Here is a 21,925-nt window from a genome sequence, read left to right on the forward strand (position 1 = left end):
ACTGAGCCAGATGTACCACTTGGCACAAGGAAGATGGAGAATGCACAGCAGCCATTTTGCATGCATAGCACAGACTCCTGATAATAAAGCCTTACACTCAAACACATTTTTGGCTTGGTTACAACCTGGGTTTTTGACTGCATCTATCTCCAGTAGGCTTACCAGGTAGTCCTATACAATGGGAAACCTCCTACCCTCAATGTCTCTCCCCTGCTCTTGCCCGCGCTTCTAGATGCTGACTGGATGGGAAAGACCCACGCATGCAGCCTCATCCAAGGGTCTGCGGTATTCACATGCTTGTGAATATTGCATGCAGCATGGCAAAGTACCACTACTGAGAAGCAGCTTCTACACATTTCTAACAAGACGTACACAAGCAGCAGAACGAGATGATAGAATTAGAGCAGTAAAATCAACTGTACTGCTTCAGAGACTGCAGGTAGCAGCAGACTGTATTTTATCTGGTCCCCTCAAAAACAAATGCCTGTGAAACAAAAACTAGTACAAGAAGGAACGGGCAGAGCTAGAATCTTCGTCCCCAATTTTCTAGATTTTTTTTTTTTACAGGGAGATTTGTACATGGAGGAAGAAGTTCAAAATGGTATTCCCTCGCCTCCAGTTTGAAACGGGCAAGTCTATTCTACCACTCTGAGATTTACATCGTTTTGCTTGTATATACCTCCTCATTCTGCACATGTAACGGAGGCTTAGGGCTTACGTTGGCTTCTACCTTAGGGTTGCCAGGCAACCTGCGGAGGGGGGGGAAGGCACCAGTTACATACTTTTCATTTACGTGCCAATGACATCACTTCTGGTGCATTTTAGTTATGTTTGGGCTGATTCCTAGAGAACTGGCTGTCACTTCCAGGTCAGACTGGAAGTGACATCATCAGCCAGGGATGCAGGCACATTTGCGCCATTTCCCCAGCCTCCTTGCCAGGTTCCTGCCAATAGCAGGCAGCCTGCCTTCTCCCACTGATTGCCAGCACTTGGTGGGCAAAGACTACAATCACTTGGAGACTATCTGCCATCGGCAGAAACCTGGCAAGCCTTTTCTACTTCCCTGTGAGAATAGAGCCTCTCCAGTATCCCCATCCACCCAAAATATTCATAATATCTTGGTGGACAGGGATACGTTTTTTTAAAAAATTCTCTTCTTTGACATAAAAGAAATATTATCACTTTTTCCTCTCATGGTGATGGTATGCCAACCTGACAGGAAAAATAACAATATTTCTAGGTGCCAATATGACAGTCCTCCAAACAAAATCATCCATTAGACAGCTGAACTATTTAAATCCTATTGACTTCAGTTTGATTTTCACTACAATCCTAAAAACATTTTCCTGAAAAAATGTTGAACAGACCTGGACAGGAGGGTTCTGAGTAGATCTGCCCTCTTAAGCAACCAAACTGGGTGCAGGATTGCTCCCACTATAGGAAGTGACAAGGTTACCAGCTGATAAATTTTTCAATAAAAGCAACAATTTAAGAGAGAATGCAAATGTCATGACATCCAGAATAAAAGTTGTTGAACGTACTCCAGCATTTTCAAAAGACTCTGAAGATAGCCAGATCTCTCTGACCAATTCTTGATTGACAAGGCAATTAATATGTTAAGTGCCTTGGTATATGGTGCATCCGTTACGCAAAAACATTTTATTTTGTTGTTGTCATTTTTAGTAACTGAACCATTGCTGTTATCTGGCACATATCCTATTTATATAATAAGACAAGCTTTCTTAAATCCAACAGGATGGTAAATGAGGGGATTTAAAAAAAAATTATCTAGATTACTGGCCAGAAGTCAATATGAAGTTCTACCCAAAGCTAAAATCTGAATAAAAGCCACTACTAACCAGAGCTGATATAATCCTGTAATCCATGACTGATAGATATACTTCCTTCTGGATTCCAAACACCTGTGTTGATCTGAGTCATCTGCATAGTTCTTTGGAATGATATCTTGGAATTAATTTTCTGGGCATGGTTGCCTCCTGAGAATATCATTTCACGCAATGTGGCACAGAGGTGTAGTTTGATGTCCATTTTCGCATCACCATGAAATAGAAACTATAAGACTGTTTTTCCCCATCCCGCTGGCCTGCTTAATGTCTGAACTGGAATGTATGTTAGTGGCTCAGTTGAGCAAACACTTGTTGGCACTCTCCAGTTGATATGATCCAGATATACATATCTAGATGGTAATCATCTTCAAGTACTTGAAGGGCTGTCACATAGAGGATGGTGTGGAGTTGTTTTCCATTGCCCCAGAAGGTCATACTAGAACCAATGGATTGAAATTAAATCAAAAGAGTTTTCGGCTAAACAGTAGGGAGAACTTCCAACTATCCTCCAAGGAGCCTTTCTCCAGTTTAAGTGGCTCTTCCTCCAATGGTAAGAGGGAGTTGAGGGTAGGCTGAAGGAAGTTTTTGGCTAAATATTAAGAAGAACTTCCTGACAAAGTCCCTCAGTAGAACAGGCTTCCCCGGGAGGTGGTGGGCTCTCCTTTGGAGGTTTTAAAGAAGAGGCTAGATGGCCATCTAACAGCAATGCTGATTCTGTGAACCTGGGCAGATCATGAGAAGGAAAGAAGGAAGGGTTACATCAGTGCTTAGGTCTCGTGGCCCCTTCTTATGTGCCCAGGGTAAGGCTGATCGCCACTTTGGGGTCAAGTAGCAATTTTTGCTAGGCCAGTTTGGCTAGAGATCCTGACAGTGTTTCGCCATCTTCTGGGCATGGAGCGAGGGTCACTGGGGGTGTGTGGGGAGGGGAGGTATTTGTGAATTTCCTGCATTGTGCAGGGAGTTGGACTAGATGATCTTAAAGGTTACTTCCAACCCTATGATTCTATGATATATGCAAAGGCACCTACTTTCAGTAGACCTATGTCACAGAAAAAAATGATTTGCAGAGATTTAACACCAGTTGGTTTAGTACACACATGCTGAGAGTTGATTCACATACAGGAATGTAGAGAAGTGCTCTGCTGGATCAGACTGGTGGTCCATCTAGACTAGCATCCTGTTTCAGACAACAACAGCCAACCAGTTCCCCTGAAGGGCCAACAAACAGGGCAGAGAAGCCAAGCCCTTCTCCAGATTCTGCTTCCCGGCCTCTGGGCATTCCCTTTAGTCATCTTGGCTAGAAACTGCTGGTGGACATTCCCTACATGCATGAGTCAAGTCCCCTTCTGAAGCCACCTGTGTTAGTAGCTGTCACTACCTGTACAGTCAAGGCCTTTCACTCAAATCATTCCAAGGGGAGGGGACGTTTGTGGCCAAAACTACCTCAGTCAGTTTAAAGATAGACCTCAAACCTATATCTCACCATACACATCGTGGGTGCGTGTGTTAGGAGCATAGTTGTGTGCAAATTGGCCTTTAATAACAACAACAACAACAACATTAGATTTATATACTGCCCTTCAGGATAACTCAACACCCTCTCAGAGCGGTTTACAAAGTGTGCTGTATCATCATTATCCTCATGACAATCACCCTGTGAGGTGGGTGGGGCTGAGAGAGCTCTGAGAGAGCTGTGACTGACCCAAGGTCACCCAGCTGGCTTCAAGTGGAGGAGAGGGGGAATCAAACCCAGTTCTCCAGATTAGAGTCCTGCTTCTCTTAACCACTACACCAAACTGGCTTTAGAGGAACATATAGTAAGAACATATATAAAGAGGTTTCTGCAAGAGTAGCAAATAGTGCAATAGGCTAAACACGCTAAACTCTCCAACTATCATGCAATCAATCTTCTTGGATCCTTGCCTCTTATTAAGTCAGTCAGTGTATTTATTTACTTTATCTGTATCTTGCCTTTCTCCCCAAAGGGGACCCTAAGTGGCTTATATTATTCTCCTCCATTTTATCCTTCTACAACCCTGGGAGACAGCTTAGGCCAAGATCATGTTAACTGGCCCAAGGTCACTTCCATGGCAGAGAAGGAATTCCCATAGGGTTGCCAGCTCTGGGCTGGGAATTTTCAGGAGATTTTGGGGGTGGAGCCTGGAGAAGGTGGGGTTTGGGGGAGGGGAGGGCCCTCATAGGGATATAATGCCATAGAGTCCGTCCTCCAAAGCTGCCATTTTCTCCAGGAGAACCAATCTCTGTGGTCTGGGGATCAGTTGTAATTCCAGGAGGTCTTCAGGGACCACCTGGAGTTTGGCAGCCCTCCTCTCTCAGATCCTAGTCCAGGGCTCTGACCACTGCACCACACCAGCTTTTTGGCAATTGTCCAATGATGGAAACCAAGCCAAGAGGCCATACACCTGCCATAGGCTGTCATCTCAGAAACTCATCCTATGACACTGGAAAATGGCACTGTAATTTACACCAAGGCCGCTGATGAAAAATAGTACCATGACGCACAAAGACATGCTGGGTGTGGCAATCAGCGTGGAAAATTTATCAGGTTAATACTAGCCCCTGTATTTAAGCATATTCCTTGCAAAACCCAAGTCCAATGTGTAAAGCATTCCTTCATGATGGTCTTTCCACAACACTCCAATATAGTGATACGTCCTAACTAGTCTTCAGCTGAAGAGGAAGAATTCACTGATTTGTGCAAGGAAGAACAGCCTCTGGGCTACTTTGTATGGGTGTCTCTACAGAAGACATCTTATGCTAGCAGGATCAAGTGAAAGAAGTCACTTGAGCGTCACCTTATAAGATGTCTTGTGTAGAGACTCTATGTCAATAAAGATTGGCTATCAGCTTAAACGTGATGGGCTGCCCTTTTTATTTTATATTATTAATCTATTTAGAAAAAAATTATACCACCTCTCCAGGGAACCTGTCCAAGACAGTTTATAAAATAAAATATAGCAACATAAAACAGAGTTATTAATTAAAATCCAGCATTAAGAGCCCAGCCAAAACCCTGAACAGATTAAAATGGATTTAACAGTTTCCAGGCTAAAAGGACTACAAAAATCCACCCCTTAATTAAAAGTCTGTGTTGCCAGAAATGTTTTGGCCTGGCCCCTAAAAGACAGCAGAGTAGGCACCAGGCAAGCTTCATGGGCAAGGTCATTAGACAGGTGAGGTGCCGCTGCTGAAAAAGCCCTGCCTCTGGTGGGTTGCCACCAACCTCATAGCCGAAGATGGGGCACAGAGAGCAGGGCTTGTGAGGTAAATTTTAATAGGCAGGCTGGGCAATATGGGACAAGGTCCTTCGAGTGCCGTGGCCATTTAGGGCTTTAAAGGCAAGAACCAGCACACTGAATTGTGTACAAAAACAAATGGACAACCAGTACCACTTCCTGCTTTTGGCATGCAAATGAAAGCAAGAAGGAAAGAGATATTTCATACCACAGAAGGATATTACCCAGAAGCTGAAAGGCCAATTAACAGAGCAATCCCATATAGAGTTATTTCAGTCTAAACCCATTGAAATCGATGGGTTTAGAGCGGAATAGCTCAGCAGTGGACTGATTTCAGTAAGCTTAGACTGCAGTAACTCCGCATACGATGGCATTGTTCGTCAAGCTTTCCATTTTGAAAAGCCGGTGCAATGCTTCCGGGAAATTTTCAAGCAGGACACGATGTGGTATTCAGAGGTATACCGGATTTCTGTTTTAAAGCCATCCAAATCAGCGGTCACTGGCACATCTGTAAGATAACTATGTAAGCAGGAGATGTGAACCACACAGCAAAGAGCACCGTATCAATCAGGCAAGCAAGCCACAAACTGTGAGGAAATGCAGGCGGCTTTCACACACATTAGATGATGCACTTTCAGTGCCCTTTCAGTGCAAATGATCATGAAAGTGCATTACCCAATGCGCGTGAAAGCAGCCTCAGTAACATCCACACCTTATTACTGAATCATAGTATTGGCATTTGGCAGTAACAGAATGTGATTCAGAAATGGATTGCACCAGGCTAACTATAAGGAGCAATTTACACATGAGCTTGGAGAATGTGTGTAGCCCTGCCACAAAGCTTTGAGTACAATATAAACTCCACATAGCTGGTGCGCTAGTGCATGGTGTGCTAGATCATGTGCTCGTGCGTGGAATAGCTGTAAGTCAGTGAGGCTGGCACATAAGCAGAATAAGAAATCAGTTATTTTTTTTTAAATGCCCATAGCTGAAAATAAGGAGTATGTTTAGATGTTTTTAAGAATGATTGTAAAAATCAGAAGGGTAGGGGACTGGTTCATGAGCATGACTCCATGTACACCACTCAATTCCCCTACTCATGGGTTCAGATCTGGCATTCTAAAAATTCTTTTCCAAACAGCAGCCATGTCTGCATGGAAGAGGTCACACCTGAGCCACATGGCTTCCTTGTACTTATTTCAACAAGCGAGATTTTAAAGGTCATTTCAAACATTCAAATGTCAAGACATGTAAACTTGAACCATGAACATCCAGTGCAAAAGTTTCCCTTTAATGTTCGAAATATTTATTACAAACCACAAAAGGAAATACACTGGGAGTATTCCAAACCCAAAATACAAACTCGCAGGAACAGTTCTTCAACCACAAATATACAATATGCAATATTATCTCTATCAAAGACATACAAAAGATTTAATCAACAATCAATCAAAGAAGAATTAAACAGTTAACATCATTCACGTATCCAACGTTGAATACCCCGAGTCAATACAAAATCAGTGATCATCAATACATTCTCTCAAGAGGAAATACAGTCCAAAATCATTCATCAGTTTAATAAAGTGCAATCAATGAGGCAGGGTAAGTCTTGGGTGTGTTTGTATATTTCAGTATATCAATCCTACTGGTCAAACGGGAAGACGGCACGAAGAAGGAGCATTGCTGGCAGAGATCTCTGTCTTTTGGTGCTACACCTCTGAAGATGCCAGCCACAGCTGCTGGCGAAACGTCAGGAACTACAATGCCAAGACCACGGCAATACAGCCCGGAAAACCCACAACAACCATCGTTCTCCGGCCGTGAAAGCCTTCGACAATACATCAACATTAATAACATTTGAATTATATACTGCCCTTCAGGACAACTTAACGCCCACTCAGAGTGGTTTACAAAGTGTGTCATGATTATCCCCACAACAAAACACCCTGTGTGAGGTGGGTGAGAGAGCTCTGAAGAGCTATGACTGACCCAAGGTCACTCAGCCGGCTTCAAGCGGAGGAGTGGGGAATCAAACCTGGCTCTCCAGATGAGAGTCCTGTCGCTCTTAACCACTACACCAAACTGGTCTTGATTTTTGACAGGTGCTAACAGTCAAACTAAACGTAATGGCGTCTTCGTGGCCACCATGGGGATGCTGCCGCCATTTCAAAGTGATTTTAAAATGCTGCAAGGGCCCAATCCTGATCAGGCTCACATTGTTTGTGACATTCATTGCCTACCTCCCCATGCTCCTTCTCAATAACAACAACAACAACATTCGATTTATATACCGCACTTCAGGACAACTTCATGCCCACTCAGAGCGGTTTGCAAAGTATGTTGTTATTAGCCCCACAATAAACACCCTGTGAGGTGGGTGGGGTTGAGAGAGCTCCAGAGAGCTGTGACTAGCCCAAGGTCACCCAGCTGGCTTCAAGCGGAGGAGTGGGGAATCAAACCCGGCTCTCCAGATGAGAGTCCCATCACTCTTAAGCACTACACCAAACTGGCTCTTCAAGTGCTGAAACAGCTGTGGAGGGGAGGGCACGGCCATTCCAGCACCACATAAGGCACGGGGTGGGGTGGGGGGACAAGAGTTCCTCAGCCTGCACCAATGTGGACTCAATCAGGATCAGGCCCTCACAGCATTTTTAAATGACCCTGACATGGCAGCAGCATACCCAAGGCAGCCACAAGGACAATGTCACGTTGTCTAACAAAAGATCCAATATAAACACAAACACAACTGCATGCTAATGACTATTCAAATATTCTAATGAAAAAGAATCAGACGCCAAATGCCAATCGCGCTGGGAAATATTTTGAGACCCATTGAACATTTAGAGACTATCTAGAGACGGGGGTAGAGCTCAAACTCAAATTAAAATTCCTAAGAGAGTATTTGTGGGAGAAAAGCCGTTTCAATTCGAGAGAAGCATCAATACTAAAAACAGAACTGAGACAGGGAAGGAAGCCATGCTAACCTTAATCACCACTGCAAAGCACCTCACAGAAAACCTGCGCTGGAAAATCCATATCCTTCTACAGATAAGACAGAGGTATTTAGGAGACAATCTGACAACCTGCAACCAGCTTCTATCCTGGCTAAATCCAATCCAATAGCAAGGGCAAGAGAGGCAAGCATGATTAAGAAAAGACATAGCCAACAAGCGAGCCTATAAGCAGGAGGCTTATGCAAAGACAAACAAAAGGGGGAAAGGGAGACGGGGAGCACCGGAAAAGACAGAAGAAAATGCCCAAGGAACAGTCTCATAGGTAACAAAACGGGGATGATTTCAAAGTATTCAGGATTTCGGCAAGCATCTCATTAGCACTGATATGCTAATGACATCGAAAAGCATTCTGCACACGTGACCCCAGGCAGATGGTGCAGATGTTTCAATCCATATTTTTAATGCAAATGCCTGCCAGTTTGATCTTACAAATAGTCACAAACATAGTGAGATCATTACGCGGAGTTGTCCCATCAAGCTAAACCAGACGGCACATCTCTGCTTGCTTTTCTAACAAGAGACGATTAACAAATGCAAAGACAGTTTGAGCACTCCATCATCTAACTTTTGATTTCTCAAGAAGACACAGAGGGAGGGCTTGCTCTTTGGTGCAATCTCATATATGGGGAGCAGAGGGGTGAGTCACTGTTCATTTTTCCTCCATCCCTGCAATTTCCATGTTTAACAGTGTGACAACGGCCATTGTGGCAGGGTGCAATTATGAAATCAAATGCCCAGTTTTAGGGTGGAAAGGGTTTGCCTAATGCACTTGGGGGGCACACGGCTGGCAGTTTCCCATGTCATGAGGACAAAGAAACTGGGCTCCGCGCAGATTTTGCAGTTCACGGTTTGGCCTATAACTGTGCCAAGCCCACCGCAATGTTTTTAAAAAGATGCCTGTCTATTTCTACAAGTGGACTGCCAAACGTAACTATGTGCAAGAAGTACGAGCCGTAAACCAGAGGCTGTAACAATTTCTTTAACACTCCTGGGTCATGAAGGTATTCTTCAGAATTGTGTTTTGCAAGTGCCGCTCTGTAATGATGCAACTATCCACTCAGCCACCCAATATATTTAAAAAGCATTACTACATCCAGTCATTTTCTTTTGGTCCCACTGGAGAACTAAACTGGAACCCTCATTGCCAAAACAGGCAATGTCTGGCTGCAGCATTGAACTCTAGATCAAGAGCCAGCAACTGCAACATTTTATTTCTTTCTACATTCCCTGTTTAAGTGGCTTACAACATTATCCTCCCCTCCACCAGAACCCAATGAGGTACGTTGGACTGAGGTAGAGTGAGTGGCCCAAGGTCACCCACTAAGCTTCCAAGCCAGAACAGAGGGATTTGAACCCAGGCCTTCCAGCTCCTAGTCTGACACCATCCTCTGAGGGGACCCATCATTGCCACCTTTTCCTCTTGCTTTCTGACAGATGGATGCGCTTGAGGTGGATAGACGGCAATCTGAAGGTGCTCAGTTTACCTGAAAGACTGCTGCTTTGGCTCTGACCACACACACATGCACAGAGGAGGAGTAAACTGGCCTTCAGGTGAGCTGGGAAGGGAAGGTGAGCTGTGACCACCTCATCTCCCGTTTCAGCAGCAGATTTTGCAATAACAGAGACCTCTCAGGCTGCCACCCTAAATGCTTCCTGCACCCCAATGCTCTCGCCTCGCCTCAGAATCTAGATTTGGAACAGTTGAAACTGAGAGGAAGCCTCAAACTCACTGTTGGTTCACACTGCTTAGCGTGCCAGGATGTGGGTTGGCAACTGTGCCACATGGGCTGGAAATGAGCAATTGGAGTGGCCATTGAGTAAAACACTGAGAAGACTCAGGGAAGCATTGACAGAAGGGCATATGTGATCTACTCAGGAGTAAGAGGCATGATCTGCTTTCACTTCCCTCCAGCAGGGGCCACCCTGCATTAAGCACAAGAATTCCTAAGCAAATGCTATGGGCATATAGGCCATTTTCACATGTCTTACCAGCTCCAGTACGTCATGCAAAGCTCCCACAAGGACAGTGTCTTCCTGGCGCGATTTCCCAGTTCTCACACAAAATCACGCCAGGAAGACGCTGACCGTGCGGGAGCTTTGAGCAACGTACCGGAGCCAGTAAGACATGTGAAAACGGTCATAGTGAAATTTAGAAGGTCCATTACAGTATATTGTTCTGTGATGGCTTGCAGCAGTTAAAATTCACGTTATGGTTAAAAATTAATTGCTCTCTTTTTTTAAAAAAAAAAAAAGGAGGGGAAAAAGTGCATGTAAGAAGAAGCTGAACTATGATTCGTAAAGGGTTGAAAAGAGCAGTTCACAGGCATATAGATTTTTTTTAGGTCACCAAAGCAATTATGAGTCCATCTGACTGCTCCAATAACACTGGAGTGGATATATCTCCAGCGACTCCTGTGTTTGTTTCAGTGATTTGGTAAGACACTGGGTTTCCCAGGAGAGGTTGATACATTGCTGGCAGAGAAAATAAAAAACGCCCTTTCTTAGGAGAAAAAAACACAACAACAGAGTTGCTCTCTTGGCCACAAGACCATGCCACCTGCTCCACACAAAAGATTATATTTATGAAGCAGTCCCATACAATGGGCCGGCAACATGTGTGGATCGTAGTCACCAAATGATTATAATCAGGCACAGCTGTTTCACTCATAACAACACAGCAAGGTCTCAAAATCTATATTCAGCCCTCCGAAGAGCTTCCTTGCAACACCCTGGCCGGTCACATGATTCAATTTTTTTAGTCCAGGCAAGCCAATCTGGAGAATTCACGCCACATGCATCTATTCTGGCCAGAAATGCACCTGGATAAATGAACCATCAGTGTTAAAGGGCATCTCTCTCTCTCCATTGCACAGTGAGCCAGGATGGTGTAGTGCTTAGAGTACGGGTCTAGGACTTGGAAGTCTTAGGTTTGTATAGTTGCTCTGGAATGAAGCACATTGTGTGACCTTGCATGGCTGTTGTGAGGCTAAAACGGAGGCGGAGAGGACCAAGCCTACCTGAGGAGCTCAGGAAGGCTTCCACATTTATATCATTCTGCAGAATGTGTAAAAGAGAAATGTACTGGAGAGCATTTTTTTGACAGAAATAGGGCTCTAGTAGAATGGGGCGTTCATAAAGACAGCAGGCATGTAAACTGTTACACCTTTTATTGTATGACTGTCATGGTTGTGTGCCATCTTCTGTAACCCATTTTCTGCATTTTTGGTGGTCTGTCTGGTGTTAATGTGGTTTTCTATCTGCTTTGCCTTCCAGTTTTGTAATCCTATTCCTATTGCATTGTTCATAGGACATTTTCTGATATCTGGTTGCACTGCTTTTATATTTTGTAATCCACCCTGAGTCTCAGCAAGAAACATGGCGTGTAAATGAATGAAATTATGTATGTATGTATGTATGTATGTATGTATGTATGTATGTATGTATGTATGTATGTATGTATGTCATTTATAGTCCACCTTTCTCACTGAGACTCAAGGTGGATTACACAGTATGAGATTAGTACAATCAGTATCAAGGACATTTCAATGCAGTATCAAGGACATTTCCATAAACAATACCATAGGGTAAATAGATACAAGTTTAAAAGACATAGTATGAGCAAGAATCCAATACAGAGTAGAAAAAACACTGAAGCAGAACATAACCAATTCTAGGACTAACATTAGACAACATGGAGCACTGGTGGTACATAGGAGTACATACTTAAAGCAACAGATAATATGTAAGGCAATATAGTGATGAAGTCTATGGTCTTTAACTCATTAACGAAGCATCTGAGACCCCATCCCTACAATACAGCCCTCCCATTTGAGTAAAAAGCATTTTTGAATAGTTCGGTTTTGTATTGTTTACGGAAAGCCAGGAAAGCGGGGGCTCTTCTGACCTCCTCAGGCAGGTCATTCCACAGGATAGGGGCCACCACAGAGAAAGCTTGTGTATGGGCTGCTGTTGACTTCACCCGTGTGCAGCCTGGCACCTGCAGGAGACCCTGTTCAGATGAGTGAAGCTGCCATGGAGGAACACAGGGAGGGAGGCAGTCCCGTAGGTATGCTGGACCAAAGCCATGAAGAACTTTGTATGTAATAACTAATACCTTGAACTGAGCACGGTAACTGATGGCTAAATAAAGATTTATGCTACCTCTGAGCTCCTTGGAGGAGATAAAAATGTGACAGAAAGACAGACAATCAAAGTATTAACAAACACTCTTTCATTGTAAACTAGACATGAGCTCCTTTTCTCCACTCGCAAACCCTGTCGCTCATTGCATTCACAATACTTAACAGCAGCGTAAATATTAAACGAGCAGTTCTTCTGCCTCCTGACAAAATAGCTACAGCAAGAGGAATCAATCTTTTTTTGCAGACTGTAACCAAAATTAATTTAAAATTAATGCTATACCCAATTGGACCCCAAAATGGCTTACATTGTTCTCCTCGATTTTATCTTCACAATATCCCTAGGCTGAGAGGGTGTGACTGGCCAAAGGTCAACAAGCAAGCTTCCATGACAGAGGTAGAATTCAAACCTGGGTCTCCTAGACCATAGTCAGTCGTGTTAACAAGTATATCACAGTGGCCCTGATAGCTCAGGGGGGTTCTTAACCCCCTCCCCCACTTTTTAGTAAAGGAGAGGCTGTGTTCCATCCCCCCTGTCTGTGCTGCCTTTCTTCACAATGGGGAACCAAAGCAGCTTACATCATTCTCCCATCCTCCATTTTATCCTCACAACAACCCTGTTGGTTAGGTCTAGCCAGGGCTTTTTTTCAGCGGGAACGCGGTGGAACGGAGTTCTGGAACCTCTTGAAAATGGTCACATGGCTGGTGGCCCCGCCCCCTGATCTCTAGACAGAGGGGAGTTTAGATTGCCCTCCGCACCCTCTTGCCTTCCACGCTGCCGAGCGGTGCGGAGGGCAATCTAAACTCCCCTCTGTCTGGAGATCAGGGGGCGGGGCCACCAGCCATGTGACCATTTTCTCCGAGGGCAACCCACTGAGTTCCACCACCTCTTTTCCCAGAAAAAAAGCCCTGGGTCTAGCTGAGACTGTGTGCCTGGCCCAAGGTCTGCCTGAAACCTTCTATGGTAGAGTAGGGATTCATACTCGGATGTCCTTGGTTCTAGTCTGAGATTCTAGCCACATTCTGTGCTGCTTTTCACCCTGATATGCCCCCAAAGCAGCTCATGTCATTTACCAGACTTCCATGTTATCCTTTCATTTTGTTTTGTAAAGGAGGGATATGTTCTGTCTTCCTTCTCTGTGTGGCCTTTGCCTCAAGGTCAGCCAGCAGCCTTCTGAGGCAGGATTTAAACCTGGATCTCCTCGATTCTAGCCAGACATTCTATCCACTATACCACACAGGCTCTGATTCTTTGGTAACAGATGGGTATTTCCCACCTTCTCTGTCTGTGCTGTTTTTTGCCTTGATACGGACCCAAAGCAGCTCACACTTTCACTCATCCTCCATTTTATCTTTACAACAACAAGCCTTTGAGGTATGTTAGGCTGAGAGGGTGTGAATGACCCAAGGTCGCCCAGCGAGCTTCCGTGAAAGAGTGACGATTCAAACCTGGGTCTCTTACACTGAAATCCTAAGTAGAGTTACTCCAGTCTAAGACCATTGATTTCAGTGGGCATAGACTGGCATAACTCTGTTTAGGATTTCACTGTTAGATTCAAGTCAGACACTCCAACCATGGTATCGCACAGACTCTGATAGGTCAGAGAAGCTGTTAAGCCTCCTGTGCATCCTCCCCTTCCTGGCTTCTCATGGGTAAATGTTTGCTTCCACTGCAAATACCAGAGGGATATTTGGGAGGTAATTTTACCAGGATGTTCTGATTCCCATTTTTGGTACTGTAAGTCCCACCATCATCCTGAAACGTGCAGCCAATTTTGAGATTCCTGCTTTCATTTTCTCCCACAAAGAACCTCAGCTGTTGTTGCAAAGAGTGTGGAAGTGGGGTGGGGGTGGGGTTTCTCAAGATAACGTGGGCAAGGGTGTTCCAAACCCCTTCACCTTTGGCACCACAACTGCCACAATCATCCTAAAGCCACGGGTCAAGTTTGAGACTGACAGGTTTATTTTCTGATGAGTTATGTCTGCCCACAGACAAGCAAACAAATGGACGGGTCCTTTTTTTATTAATTTGGAGTGTTTTCATGATGACTGAATGACATGAATATAATCCTCTTTGGAAATATGGGGATAATTCTATGCAAAATTCAAGATATCTATGGGGCACCAATGGGATGCTGATAGTGTAATCCTATGCAGAGTTAGTTCAGTCTAAACCCACCCATATCAGTAAATCTGCGCTGCGAAGTGTTTAAATTTGGCTGGCCTGTTCCTGTATTGTCCAGTTAATTCTTCATTTTGATAACACGGTAATTAAATTGTACCACGGGGTAAGTGGCCCATTTTAAGTGATCTTATGAATACCCTAATATGTACTACCCTCTTGACTGTGGAAGTGATTTCTCAAGAACAGTTACAATGCATATAAATGACTCATAAGCTTCATACTGCCTACACTAACTAGCAGGTTTGTGAGCAGAAAAAGGTCTTTACCAACCTTTGGCATATGAAGCATGTGCTTTATTACTCGTTCTAGTGACAATCACAGAAGGAAAAAGGCAAAAGACAAAACTCTGAGTTTGGAGAAAATTAATATATTAACCATGCTATTCTAAGCAGAACTGCAGCCATCTAATGCCATTGTCTTTCATGGCCTTAAAAGGGTAGAACTCTGTTTAGGATTGCACTGCAAGAGTACAATCCCATGCAGTTATTCCAGTCTGAGCCCGATAATTTCAGTACATTTATATCCTGGCGTAATTCTGCATCGGATTGTATCGTCCCTTGAACGCAACAGTTCTGCTTCGAAACAGTTAAAAAGCACATAGCTCTGTGCATTTACTGAAATGTGAAAATTGACAACTTCCAGCTCTTGTCTCTGTTGCCGTACAAAAACCCCAACAGTCACAGGCTGAACACAGGAAAGGCACTCACCACTCTGAAGGTCTGCAATTGCTAAATGCATTTACTTTGGCCATTTTTCTCAGAAGACAAACCTCGAATGGATTTCACTTATAAATCACAAAAGACATATTTTTGGCAAGGATGACCATCCTCATATACCATAAATCATGAACATCAACAGCCTCTAATGGATTTTGAGTCTCTACCAGAGACTGCCAAAGCCAGAGGCCAGCATTTCTAGATCTTGCCTGTGCACCAAACTACCCTTATAAATTGTTAACATTCAGTCCTGTTCCATCTGAAATAATAAAACAGCAGCCTGAATCTGTCTCCTGTAAGAAACCAAAAATGACAATTGTTGTTTGACTGCGGCGCACCATTCCTTTTCCTGACACACAGCATCAAAAACTCCTCAATCTTTGAAATGACTTCTCAGAAATTGAAAGAAACTTTATATATTATTTTGAGGAAATACCTGCCATGATCAAGCAGAATCCTACTGTAATAATCCTAAGAAAAGTCCTACCAGAACACATCACGCATCACCCCAAGCATCCTTTTAATCCAGCGTTCCATTTTCCAGAATGGACAAACAGATGTCCCAGGAAAGTCCAAAAGCAAGGCAGGAAGGCCAAAGCAAGTTATTCACCCTCCCTCCCAGCAACTATTATTCAAAAATCCACTGCCTCAAACACAGGCTAACAGCCACTGATCAACCAATTCTCTATAAAATTGTCTAATCCCCACTGAAGATAACTATGCCAGCGGCCATCGTTACATCATGTGGCATGGTGTTCCACAAGTTAAACGTCTAAAAACTGAATCCTGATTTTATGCAATGAAATAAAAAGACTGCTTGCTATCATAACAATTACACAATATAACCATGATGGCAACATTGACTAGAAAACCCACAATGGTTCAACTCTATTTGTTGTTTGGTAGTCGTCTTTAAAAATTTTCTCTCTACAGGAAATACTTTCCATATCGGCATACCTGCTGAGAGGCCTTGATCTGTATGCCTGAATGTTGCAGAAAATTCTGCAGCGTGTTCTACTAAGCTTACCCAAGCCACTGGCAAAGCTTTTGGGACTTGCATATGTGAACTGAGCACCTTAAATCTTTCTGAATGCCCAAGGAATGTTTGATACCGGTAAGAAACAAATTATATTTCAGGAGAGTTTGTTGACCATTCCTGAACTTCTCACTGAAGAACCCCTGATAAGCTTCCTGGCTGACCCAGGACACTGTTTGACAACCACTGCTTTACTTCTGAGACCCTCCTTTCTCAATATATCAGCATCTCTTAAAACAACAATAATTACAACAGTGTGCTTATATACTGCCCTTCTGGACAGATTAGTGCCCACTCAGAGCGGTGAACAAAGTCAGTGGTATTATTATTAAAATGTCAGTTGCCAACATATTTGCCTTTATACCTGTTCTCTGATCTGAAGAGACAAACTTATCTTTATGTTGACGCTAGTGGAAACACACAGTTTTGAGGAATCATAGCAGAGTGCAAAAACTCATTAGCTGCCAATTTCAACAGTGATCGTAGAACCTTAATCTAACCGATGCACCCCTTCCCCAAGCAACAGATACTCAAGGATAAAATATCGATCCAGAGGAGTTAGCCGTGTTAGTCTGTAGTCGCAAAATAGTAGAGTCCAGTAATCTACTTTATTGTAAGCTCGAAAGCTTATGCTACAATAAAGTCGGTTAGTCTTAAAGAATAAAATATATGTTTCATACATATAAATAAATGCTTCTCTTTAGGATACATAAGAACAATGCCTGGGGAAGGATAGGGTCATCACTCCTTTCTACACACATGAACAAATGAAGCTGCCTTATACTGAATCAGACACCTCAGTCCACCAAGGTCAGTATTATCTACTCAAACTGGCAGCAGCTCTTCGGAGACTTAGGCAAAGGCCTTTCACATCACTTACTACCTGATCCTTTTAACTGGAGATGCTGGGGATTGAACCTGGGGCCTTCTGTGTGCCAAGCAGATGTTCTACCACTGAGCCACTGGCCCCTTCACAATGTAATTCAAAAAGAAAAGTGATGGGTATCAACCATGCACAAACGACACATTACATCTTGTTCCCCGTACTTAAAGACTAAATGCAGGGTAAGAAGCTCAACCTGGGAGACAGAATTTCAAACCCTGCACCTTTGACTATAAGGGCCTCACTAGACATTACTTTTTACATGAGTTCACCGTGGAGACTTGCAGCCATACTGCAGCTACAAGTCCCAGGTCAACTCTTGTATAAGAAGTGCAGAAGGGCCTGATTATGATCGGGCCTGCTTCCCCCCTCTCTGCACTGTTTTCGACCTCCAAAATTATCTGGGGGCCACAAGGGGACATTATTTGCTGTCCTGGGAGGCTGCATGTGTGAATACCTGCAGCCTCCCGATGGGTGAATAACGCCCACCTCTGCATCCACAGGTCATATTGGCTGCTAAAAATTGAGCAAAGAAGGCAGTGCCTCCATGATGCAGTCCCAGTCAGAACTGGACCCGTCTGCACTTTTTACACCAGAGCTGCCACCCAGACTTGTAGCCATGGTATGGTTCCCAGTTCCCATGGCAAATTCATGTAAAAAGTAACGTCTAGTTTGGCTGTAACACACCGATAAAGGGACATTAATGTGATGCTGATGCAGTTTTCAGTACGTTTCCAGGAGCAATTCAAAGTGTTCAGTTTGGGCTGGGGAGGGATTGTGGCTCAGTGGCCAAGCACAAGCTTTGCATGCAGAAGGTGCTAGGTATAGCCTAGGCATCTCCATTGAAGGGATCTCCTGTAGAATGTGTCGAGAAAGGTCTTTCTTGTCCGGAGAACCTGGCAAGCTGCTACCATCACAGCAGACACTACTGAGCTAAATGGACTACTGGTCTGACTCAGTGGAGGCAACTTCATTTGTTCCTAGGAGGTATGACTGTCTAAATGGTTTGGGACCAAGATATCAGAAGGACGACCCTCTCCCAGATGAACCTTCCCATTCACTTAGACCATCATCCAAAACCTTGCATTGTGTGCCCTCACCCTCAGAGGGTAGGCAGGTGGCAACCAGAGAACAGGCCTATTTTCTGTGCTAACATTTCATCTTGAGAATACCTTCCCCAGGGATGTTTGCTTGTCCCCCTTTAGGCTCCAAGAGCAAACCATTCTACTTCTCTGGGCATTGAGCTAGTGGTATCATGGCCTCTACTTGTCAATGTCAATTAGTTGGAGTAGTTGTTGTTGTTCTTAACCTTATGTTGTCGGTGAATTGTTACATTTACAACTGACAGCCTCACTTGCTGTGAGGCATCTTGGGACACAATTTGTGGAAATGCAGGACACATATATTTTATAAAGACCTCCATCCAGGGAACTAGGAACAACAAAGACAGTTGAAAATATCCTTCTTCCATTACTTGATCAATAAATCCTACTTACTTTAAACAAAGCAGGTTTACCTCTTAGAGGGTCTGGTTGGTGCAGTGGAAAAATGGTATTTCAGCTGGAAATCTGAAGCTGCCCTAGGCCACTGGACCCTCTAGTATGGTCTATTCTAGCATTGGTTCTCTAAAGCCTTTCACAGTTGTGTTATTTGATATTCTTTCTAACTGGAGTGGACAAGGATTGAACCCATAACATTCTGGGTGCAAGAATGAGCACCACCACAGAGTCCAGGATCCACCACCCTAACCTCCACTCAGAGCAGCAGGTAGTCCAGATAGAACTTCAGTTTGTCAGTAATTTCCCTGTTGGCCTGAAGGACAAGGCAAAAATACCTTTCCTCAGTTCCATCGGACAGAAGTCAATTCAAGACTGAATTCTACACCCCACATCTACAACTGTTAGATAAATATTCATATTCTGTCCTCCTCTGAAAGAATGCACAGATATGATTGCAGAAGAATGCCTATGGAGTATATGTAAAACAAACATTTTTTTCAGATTTGCCAAATAAACATATTAACCCTAGAAATAAAATGCTAAAAAGAGAAACCAATCAAAATAACCACAGAAGCTAATACCTAGCCTATAGAAAACAGAACGCCTAGCACGTATGTTTAAGAGATTGCCCTTATTTCAAAAGGAGGGAAGAGGGAACACACAAGATCAACAAGAATAAAGAAGAAGTTTGGATAACTAATGTTTGCAGTAATATATATTTCATATTCACATAGTCTATTATTTATAGCCACTACCAAATAAAAATATGACCATTTCTTATGTTCAAAGGGCTGAGCTTATCTGCTACCAAAGCAACAAAACTATTAGTAAAGACAGCAATGTCTCAGTGTATACCTATAGGAAGAGAATGAATGGAAATTAGCTATCCTGCATCCTCACCAAAGCACATTTTTTCTTGATATATTAACCCCATATTTCCCCCCCAAGAGATTTGACAAAAGTACAGCCAAACAGACCATGAATTACAATAATGTTACAAATTATGTGAATGTCTCACATTAAGAAGCCGGGTTTCTACTGTTCTGAAGATATCAAATCCTTTTCCTTTTCGGTCCAGTCCTAATTCCCGACAATTCCCTTTCTTCCACTGTTGTGTCAATTAAATGCAAATACAAAATATGGTAATGTATGTCTCACTTACCTTTCTGGGAAAAATATACCTTGTTCATTAGTATGCAGGAATAGAAAAGTCAGCAACCGGAGACTCCATAGCACTGAGTGGTAATTAGGTTCTTATAATCCCTTCTATTGCAGTAGGGACTCAAACACTACGGTGAAGGGCAACAGCCAGATCAATACAAGAAAAGGCTTGAAAAGCCATAGCCCCCATCTCCCAACCACCATTCTGGTTCTTGTATATAAGTCCTAGTCAAGACTGATAAAAGGAATTTGTAGTTTGACATTACCTTGGCTGCTACAGAAGAATTGGGCTTCTCCAGAAGGTCCCAGAGTTTTTTCCTCTTCTCGGCGCAGCAGGTGTTATCAAACTCCTCGCCTTCCCTCTCCCGCATTGTTTCTGCTTCTCTCTTGAGCTCCTCGTTCATCTGCTCTTTTTTCTGGTGGTACCTCGCCTGACAACAGGACTCCAGATAGATTTCGTCGATCCCCCAGTAGTCCAGTTCTTGGCTGAAGGACAAGGCGCACATCTCCTCCATCATGTGCAGTTTGCCCGTGCGGTAAAAGTTCAAGATAGAAGTAAATGCCCCAGGGTGCCTATCAAAGAAATACTCATTCTCCTCCAAGTTGTAGTCATCACATATATCCATGAGGGATTCGTGGGTGTTGCAGTCTCTGAGCTTACCCAACCTTGTCCGTGGTAACCTGTCTAAGGTTCTCCATAAAACCTCGTGGGCCAAGCCACCCACATTAAGCTTGACCCTTCGTGAGCAGGCTTTGCTCCTGACAATCTCCATGGGATCTGGAGGCAAAGAGGTAGTAGATCGAGATCCATTCTTATTCATCCCCGCAGGCATTGCTTGTCTCTATAAGGCTGCAACAGGCTGATGAAAGCTTCCAGGGCAATCAGGCTTCTGAACAGGATCTCTTCACCTGTTCTCCTTCTCCTCCATGCCTGCAAGAGAGAGAATCCACGGAACCCATGGTGACCTCCACAAATCAAACAAGGCTCTCTTCTTTTTCTCATGAGCTGCTGGCTTGGGAATTAATCAGACAGACAAATTGCTCATTTAAGTCTGCTTCAAGAAGCAGCGGCAGCGGCAGCAGGCAGGCTGCAAGAGCACAGGTCGCTGTTCAGTTTTGTGGTGCTGAAACTGAACAGACTGCCTTAGACCAGTGTGTTGAAAGAAGTAGGAGGGGAAAAGGCGACACTGCTAGCTTTTTGCCACTGGGCGAACAGAACTTTTCTGCAATCCGTAACAGACTCATACGCGGGAAGAGCCCATTCTAAGTGTAGGAAACCCTGAGTGCTGTCCATGCCTCAAGGTGCTGAAGTTGATTCCTTAAAGCATATGGTTTCCCAGGACAAGTAGATGCTCCATACGTTTGCTGGATAAACTTAGCAAACCTACAGTGAAGCAAATGGCAGCTCATGTGGGCAGCCTCCATTCAACTAGTTTATCTGTCCACAAACTAATGAACATTTCAGATTTTCCCTACTACAATCCTCTCCGGTTAAGTGAAACTCTTACTTCGATGGGAAGTCAACATTCTATTTCTGAATGGATACCTATCAACAGCTCAATTCAAATTATGTTGAGCCATCATAAAAACATTAATAATTTCCCATTAAAAAGATTTTTTAAAAAAAATCTTTCAAGGTTTAAGGTGTTTTTTAAAATGCCACCATACAACTACAAGCTGGTACTGAATGAGGCTGCTTCATGATCCCTGGGATAGTTTGGCATACTGTATTGTTTTAATTAATTTTAGTAACTTATATAAACTGTGATAAGGGACTTAATTGTTTATTAGTCAATGTTTGGTGAACTGTGACGGTCTATGGCTATAGACAATAAACTCTTTTAGCAACTACAAGCTCTGCCTCTCCCTTCCCAGGCATTCTATTTCCCATTCATCCAGCTCTCATGCAAACATATCAACAGATGTCTTAGCTAAGGGGCTTGAGTCTCACTCTGGTATTAACTGATGTCCCCACACAAAACAAATAGAATGCTGTGCGCTCCATTACAAATAGAATGTCTGCACCGTATTACTTGGCATTTCTTTTTTTAAAAAATAAACAGTGTGCACATTAATGGAGAAGTCAGGTACACACCCACCAGAAAGCACACTTGGGCAACTCAAAACACTGCATCCATGCACTTGCATCAGTGTGCATAGGGAAGGTGTGTGCAAAAAATGCAACACA

General features: G+C 43.5%; 1 protein-coding gene across 1 annotated transcript in view; it reads right to left on the reverse strand.

The window, feature by feature from the left end:
- KCNB1 (potassium voltage-gated channel subfamily B member 1) overlaps positions 1–20,570 on the reverse strand; it is a 250,199-nt gene extending 229,629 nt beyond the window's left edge. The window contains exon 1 of the mRNA XM_054980878.1: positions 20,004–20,570. Coding sequence (XP_054836853.1) covers positions 20,004–20,570 — 567 coding nt within the window. The remainder of the gene's footprint in view (positions 1–20,003) is intronic.
- Positions 20,571–21,925: the final 1,355 nt, after the last annotated feature.

This window comes from Eublepharis macularius, chromosome 5 (genome assembly GCF_028583425.1).
Source record: "Eublepharis macularius isolate TG4126 chromosome 5, MPM_Emac_v1.0, whole genome shotgun sequence".
Taxonomy (NCBI): Eukaryota; Metazoa; Chordata; class Lepidosauria; order Squamata; family Eublepharidae; genus Eublepharis; species Eublepharis macularius.